The following is an 8223-nucleotide window of genomic DNA, read 5'->3' as shown; positions in this document are numbered from 1 at the left end:
TAAGTTCGTTCCGAAAAGGAAAAAGATTGCTAGTTTTCAGTTTCTCAAACGGTCATATTAATAGACAAAGAAAGAAAACAAGTGCCCTTTGTGTTACTTTCATAAAACTTGTCATCAATTAATAACAAGTTAGAATAACTGTAATGAGCTACTGAAAATCCTGACATATGATTAGCTGAGAGCAAATAATAAATAGAAATTTAGCATTTGTCATTGTTTTGAATTGAATTGAATTTATTTCTACATTTGCATTAAAAATACAGGAACACAGTTATATACAAAATAAAAGCATAACAAGTAAACAAACATCAAATACATGCAAATTAAGAAGATAAAAGGACAAATTTACACGACTTGAAAAACATACAATGTAAATATGGCGGGATAAAACAAAATCATGTAAACCATAATTATGTCCATGATCCCGTAATGTTTAGAAGCATTTATACAGTCTAAAGACAACATAAAACACACCAAGCAATAACACAATACATCGATATTAAGGCATGAATGTTATTGCATTCACTGTATTGATAACAAGTTTTGTGAATCAGGGCCCAATTCAGTTACTTAAAAAGTGCAACACAGTTTTGATTATGTTAAAAAATACTCAAATTGGACGGGGACACTCCATCCTCCTTTTTTCTCGCTCGGTACACCCATAGTTGTGACCTTTTCGTTTAAACTGTGAGAAAGACAGGTATATATTAATGTTGCTGTAATACAATATAATATTCCTTTGACACAGCGTTTTACACTGACAAGTTGAACTACAATACAACAATGTGAAAGTATGCGTGAAGTATTAAAAATGCTGTTGAAAACAAGCAAATTTTGTTGCGACTGGCATCATTTACAGAAATGTACATAAAATATAAACATGTATTAAGCATTAAACTATTACATTGTCATGTTCAACGTGTTTGCTGACGACGTGTTCGATGGCGAGAATTTCTATATTTTCAGAGATCGGTATTCTTGAGGAAATCTCATTGACACCGAGAGATTTAAGATTAATTTTTGTAAAACAGCCAATGAGACAATGAGAAAAAAACTTAATTTTAGGTCGAACTATCAATATAAATCCTCGTGTTATGTTCCAAATCGTTGCCTACAGGAAAATTCTTGGTTAAAGAGATTTAATGGACGTGGATTTTTGGTTATCTTTAAGAGATTCACTTCACCATAAATACGTACACGACTTACCGGCGCACACTACACGATCCGATTTTTGAAGAAATGGCAATTATATTAGTAATGGAAATGTAAACAAAGAACGTTTTACTGATTTCGATTGTAAATAATGATAAGAATACTATTTGAACAACAATCAATTCAGTGCTTTTAAGCATTTTAGTCACAATTAATTCCGAAACGGCTTTAAATCGTAGACAATCGTGATACTGGTATGACGTCACTAAGATTCTGAGACGATTGACCTTTTCCTCCGTCAAGTAGGCTTGAAATTCCCTAAAAATTAAATTGTATTAATTACATGAATAAGCAGATCCTCTATCATTAAGATTTAACATGTTGGAATGTTCATATAAAAGTGCTGCTGTAAATACTTCCAAAATCAGATCGCAGTCAGATCGTGTAGTGTGCGCTAATACAGTTACAGTCATGGTGATTGCAATCATCATTTTGAAAGAAACAGCCGATACAAGTACTATAAAGATTTGCATACGACTATGTCATAAAGCCGTCATAGTCTATGATTGCCAGATATCTTACCGATTTTCTAACATATTTTAATTTCAATGTATACCTTTAACAGAAACAAGAACAACAATATCAACAACAACAATGCTAATGGCGACGGTGATGATGATGATGATGATAACAAAAATAATAATAATGACAATAGTAAGCAAATAACTACCGTTGGTGAAGGTGATGGGACAAACTATCACTTCCGAGGCGATCTGGATGTAGCTATCTTTCCGAAGCGAAGCTGAGGAAAGATATATGCGTATACACTCTGATCGACGAGGAAGTGATAGTTTGCCATCGCCTGAAACCAAAAGGTGATTATTTGCTTTATATTCCACATCTAAAACAATTTAACTACAAAAAGAAAAGGACGTGTATATGCATCTACATAAAAGACACCTAGGCCCAAATTCTCACCAAAAAAGTTAAAAGTTTAACCCAACCCCTTGAGGGTACGGTGCGCGCATGTGTTTGCTTTAATTGCGCTCATTGGTAATGCGCGCTTAACTACGCCTGTTTTAGTGCGCTTTTGGATAATCTTCAGTGAAAGTGCGATGCACTGTGTAGATAGTACCTCTATCTTCAGTGAAAGTGCGTTGCACCGTGTAGATAGTAGAACTATCTACACAGTGTAACAAACTTTTTGCTTCTCCCATCAATAATGGGCGAACTATCTTTCATCACGTGATTTACTTTTGACCAATCGTAGAGCAAGATTCTTAGTATGTGGAATATAATAATAATTATTAATGATAACGGTGATAATGATACTGATGATAGTGATTAAGAAAATTAAGAAGATTATGATGATAATGGTATAATAGTAAGAATATAAGTAGCGCGATTACTACTACTTATACTACTACGACTACCACTACAACTATTACTACTACTACTACTACTACTACTACTACTTCTACTACTACTACTACAGCTACTACTACTAACTACTACTACTTCTACTACTACTACTACTACTACTACTACTACTAATAATAATAATAATCAATGTCTCTCCTCACCATTCCACATATCAAAACTAAATTCTACGGGTCTCGCTCTTTGCAGGTCACATCGGCCGAACTTTGGAATAAACTACCGGAAAATCTAAAAAAAATTGTGGTACTGTTGACAATTTTAAGACGCGTCTTAAAACAATGTTAACGAGAGGAAGTATGCTTAGCATACCTCTCTGTTTTTATGTTACTCTATCCACCTTTCCTTCTTACTCTTTCTTACAGCGCAAAGAGACATATTGTGATATGCGCTATATATACGGTTTATTATTATTAATTATTATTACTACTACATTCATTACTGATAACAATCACATGTATTTCTAGATTCCTACATGACTGCTACTCGTTTGGGATCAAGTCATTCGTCCTTAGATTAATGGTAAGATTTTTGGTCAATTCAACCCAGAAATATTGTTGTCCTATTACGTTCTCAGTCCAGTGAATATAGGGTCTGCCATCACTGAGATACAACCTCGCCAAGAATGGCATTTCATCATCTGGGATGTCTTCGAGGAAAACCACGACTACGAATTCAGTCAAAGTGTCACTCACGTGGTCCATGGTCGTACGGAACTTGAGTATGAACCAGTGGTCGCGCACAGCAGCTCTGCTAAGCACTATGATGGTCTTGTAACTATGGCTCACCACGTAATCGACAGAATCTAAGTAATGCATACCCAATACAAGGTCTTCGTCACCGAAGACGTTCCTCTGAAACTGTGGAAGCCGTTCTTCGAGGGCCGGTCTGAGCTGTTCGCGAATCCATTCTTCGTCATCGTCGTAGAAAATGATGGTCACGTCAAACTCGTAGTCATTGTGATCTCGAGCGTCTCGCATCTCTTTATAGCCCAGTACGGCCAGTTTCAAGAGAAATAGTTTGTACCTCAACTGCCATCGGTAGTGGTACAACAGCACGCTGATTACAACCAAGCTAATGGAGGCGAGGGGAATCAGAGAGAATAGACCATAGTTTATTATACAGAGTTCATTTGGTTCAAAATCAAGCAGGGGTTTCTGACGGAGAGGCTCCAGAGATGCTGACGAACAGATAGTCTTGTCCTTTTCTTTCAGGCGTATATGTTCATTTAACCAATCAATAAGCCACTTTAGATCACAGTTACAATCAATTGGATTCTTTGATAGATCAAGTGATGAAATAGAGGAAAAGATCGGCTTGAAAGTGCTTTGGTTAAGGCGCGTTAATCTGTTGTTGGCCAAGGAAAGAATTGTGAGCTTCCGGTTATTTGAGAACATTAGCTCCTCTAAGTACTCGATACGGTTTCCTTCAAAGTTGATACTTTGTATATGACCCAACCCCGACAATACATCAACATGAATATGTAGGATGTTGTTTACTTTTAAACTCAACTTCTGAAGCGATTCCAACCCCGAGAAGACAAGAGGATGTAGATTTGTAATATCGCAGTCATCCAGATTTAGCTCTTGTAAAACAGCGAGTTGACCAAATATCCCTGGCGGTAGCTCACTTCCCAAACTCAGATAACGGTTACCACTCAAGTCTAAATGAATAAGATCCAATAATCCATCGAAAAGAGACGCGTTTATATTATAATTCCATAAGTTCCCCATGTAAAGATGGGAGTCTTTTATGTCTAAATTAACAAGGGATTGTAAATGTTGAAAAGATTTTCCTGGTTGCAAAGGAAGCAAGTTAAATGTTCGAAGAGAGTTTAGGGAAAGTGATCTTAATATTGGGATTTTCAATTCCAGAACAGTAATTTTACTTCCGGTCAAATCAATGATTTGAATATTGTCAAGTCCCGAAAAGGCTGTCAGCTCAAAGACAGAAAGGTATTCGTTCATGCTCATGTCTAAGACAGTTAAATTTCCTAAACCACGAAATACAGATGCGGATATTTCTGTAAACAGATTACCGGATAAGTCAAACTCCGATATGTCCACTGTCCAAGTCTGATTGTGAGGATTTATTTGTCTTACTCGGTTGTCGTGGATTGTCAGTACCTTTAATGCATTCATGCCTTCGAAAAAATCTGGTTGAATTTCGTCTATGGGGAGTTGGTTATATCTGAATCTGAGTTCTCTGAGTTTTGTCAAATTTGAGAAGACTAAAGGACGGAGGCTTTGCAGTTCGTTGTTGAAGAAGTCTAGAACAGAGAGGGATGAGTCACGTAGAGGATCAAAGAAACCTTTAGGAAACGCACCAATGGAGCCTTCTAGGATTGTAAGCTGTTCGATGTCTGATCTTGAGATTCCGAGGATGATGTTCGCCCACACTTTGTCACTCAAAGGGTAGCCACCTAGATACAGAGAGCGAACATGTAGTGATGCGATCACACCAGGGTCTACTGATTGGATATGGTTATATCTAAGATCTAGAGTAACGGTGTGGCACGAAAAGGTGAAATCGCTCGCCGTAAGGTGTTGTAGTAGATTACCAGTCAGGAGTACACTGTCGACCATTCCACAAGAACTTACATTGATAAAGGAAAGCTGGTTGGAGGTCAGATCAGCAACATCTAGATTTGGAATCCATTTTAGAATGTCATTGGGGAGCGACTCCAAGTTTAATGATGCTAATACGAGAATGGAAAGACGTGAAGACATCATAAAGACGCCTGTAGCTGGAAGCACAAGACGCGAGTTAGCGGATAGGTCCAGGTCCATTAAGCCCTTGAGGGGGTAAAAAGTGGCGGATTCTATCGTTCTTACATCGTTATAAGAAATGTCCAATGTGTTGATTAGAGGGTATACTTCAAACGAGGAGTTCAAGAGTTTGGTGATATTGTTCTTAAATAAGTCAAGCACCTCGGTATCCTCAGAAAGATTCTGGGGAACCGTGTCCAGGTCTTTATTGCTGCAAGAAGCTTCTTTCAGTTCAAGGTTCTGATCACATCCATGGAAAGATTTGTCCATGCCCAGTGTTAAGAATGGCATCTCCGAATCTCCATCGTGTCGATGTAAAGATTGGAAGGACGAGCTGACGAGGAGACAAACGACGAGCAATGGGTACAAGATTGAGCCGTTTGCCATGACGTCAATATATCACCTCTGAGAAGGAAAGGTACTCCCTTGTCGGAATATATCGATCTTGATTATATTATGATAACACACTCATATAATATAAGCGTAAACAAATTTGTATCCTTTGCTGCAGACGGTCAGCCTCATTTTGAGCTATGAAAACACGCTCGGATCTTTTTTCCATAACAAATTGTGGTTATCATATATATTTTTAATTAGTAATGAAAACTGAAATATAGGTTCGGGAAACAATAATCATGAACGTTTTCAGACGAAACCGAAAGTCATATTTCATTCTTGGATACACAACTATAAACATTAACCAGTAATAAATCAAGCGCGAAATCATGAGTTATTCTAACGATTATGTAGAGAACACAAAGGGAAATATTTGATATCAAATGGATGTTAAACTTAACGACACTAAACTTACGTGGGCGGAATAAAAGGCATACTAGTCTACTCACAAGTCGCTCATTCCCGTGTAATTTTGACAATTAAAGCCTGAAACTCTTTATACAAAAATCATACAGAAATATCAATATCATTACACGCTCTTTTCTATTTCCAGGTATGTTGAAACATTTCTAAAGTAGGCGTTCTCCTCTTACGCTCGTATGACCTACCTGATCATGCCGATGAAGGGGAAGAAAGAATATAGTTGTGATATGATTGGGGTATTATCCATAAATATTATCGGATAACTATCTCTATCAATCACCCCCCCCCCCCCCCCCTCAAAAAAAAATTCAGCCTTTATCTAAGGCAAATGGTTAAAGCGACAATTAAATAATTAACAGGAAATCATAACGCAAGAATTCCCTTCATATTCATGTAAAAGGCTGGCCCATTTCATGCACGATATTAAAGTATACATATCGTCGACTAGTATAATATTAGGGTGATCGCACTGCCTGTGCAAACAGTCTGCCCCGCGAACACACACACACAACAGCAGTCAGTTGGTAGAAAAAGCATTTTTTGTAAATGTATTTAAAAAAAACTAAACAATATTTTTAAATTTTTATTTCACATATATTTCAAGCATACCTAATTTAACTACAATTCTGTGTAGTTTCATTGTTATAGGCATGTGGGAAATATGTTAATTATTGAATTAGAATATTGTCTTTTCAGCCATGTGTGACATGGCCCGCTGATCGCCCATTGACTCGCGCTGCTATTCTGCGTGGTGAAAAAATTGCACCTCAATGTATAAAACTCCCCTACAAACATGCAATATTCCCATGTGTTTCACTCATTGAATCAATTTGTTATTTACACTCAAGGTAGCCACAACTGTACTGGGATCACCAAATTTTGTTTTTTTCTGAAATTCAGTCCCTGTGGAATGTTATGGCCTGTTGAAGTGGAATGTTGTGGCCTGTTGAATGGTTTCTCGGAAAATCGTCATAAATCCTCAAATCTGACATTTTTTGAAGAAAAAAAACATATACTGTAATGTAGCTGAAAGTCTACAAATTCTTATCATATGATCGGTTTTTCTGAATAATTTGTTAATGGGGAAATAGCTGTGACGGTGATCCAAGTAATTTCCATCGCCATATTGTATTGGCATTGCAAAAATATTAGGAATTAAAGGTAAATATTTGGTGTAAATATTATGATCTATGAATATATGATTTAAAAAATGCCCCAAAAATGAACAGTTTGACTTTCCTAATTTGCATAATGAGTGCGCGAATATATAATTAGCTGAAATGACCTAATTTGCATATTTGATGAATATTCATGATTTTATTTTATTTCAAATGAAATATATTTCCATACCTGTCTGATATACGTAGGTTTCACTGATGTATCATGTTCGGTTTTGATTTGATTACATATGCGCATATTAATTCGGCGGACTTAGTTATTTTCACAACTTTTTTATATCTGCAGATTCGCAAAAATGGCAAAAATGACTTATTTTGTTGGCTTCTGTTTTCAAAACGGTAATAGATATATGTATTTTCTTTTTTGTATTTTTTACCACAAAGATGATATTTTAGTGTCTGATAATTTAATTCATTATTTGTGTCCCAGAAAGTGATGAATTAAGTTGTCAACTTTGTCGAATTATGCCATTTTTGACACCATTTCTGGCAGGTTTTTCGGTAATTTTGCGATTTCAAAAAAATGGTATAAAATCACAACGCATTGACCGATTTCAATTCTGTTTTTTTGTTTTTTGAAGCTTTCATAAAGCTTGATCATTTTCAATCATCAAATAACATGTGTTTGTTGTAATTATTTTTGGTGTGCTATACCTAATAATATACATTATTGTCCACATATTGAGAAGCTGCTGCGATACTTTAACGATACAACTCTAAAAACTGTTACACAAGTTATCCTGCTATTGCAAAGTATTGATCTGCCAAAATGAAATTATATTTATCACAGATATTAATCATATAAACGATTGATGTAAGACATCATAAGGACAGAGCGCAATAAGAAGGTTTCTGATGGCAAGGCCGAA

General features: G+C 36.2%; 1 protein-coding gene across 1 annotated transcript; it reads right to left on the bottom strand.

The window, feature by feature from the left end:
- Positions 1-3071: 3071 nt before the first annotated feature.
- LOC587496 (slit homolog 2 protein-like) lies at positions 3072-5744 on the bottom strand. Its single transcript, XM_030995094.1, has 2 exons — positions 4692-5744; positions 3072-3965 (listed from the first exon to the last, which is right to left on the bottom strand). The coding sequence occupies exons 1-2, from the start codon at positions 5742-5744 to the stop codon at positions 3072-3074; spliced, it is 1947 nt and encodes a 648-aa protein (XP_030850954.1).
- Between the last annotated feature and the right edge of the window lie 2479 nt (positions 5745-8223).

Source organism: Strongylocentrotus purpuratus, unplaced genomic scaffold (assembly GCF_000002235.5).
Source record: "Strongylocentrotus purpuratus isolate Spur 01 unplaced genomic scaffold, Spur_5.0 spur5_scaffold_21, whole genome shotgun sequence".
Lineage (NCBI taxonomy): Eukaryota > Metazoa > Echinodermata > Echinoidea > Camarodonta > Strongylocentrotidae > Strongylocentrotus > Strongylocentrotus purpuratus.
Note: the sequence above shows the minus strand (reverse complement) of the source record. Positions and strands in the feature narration are given on the sequence as shown.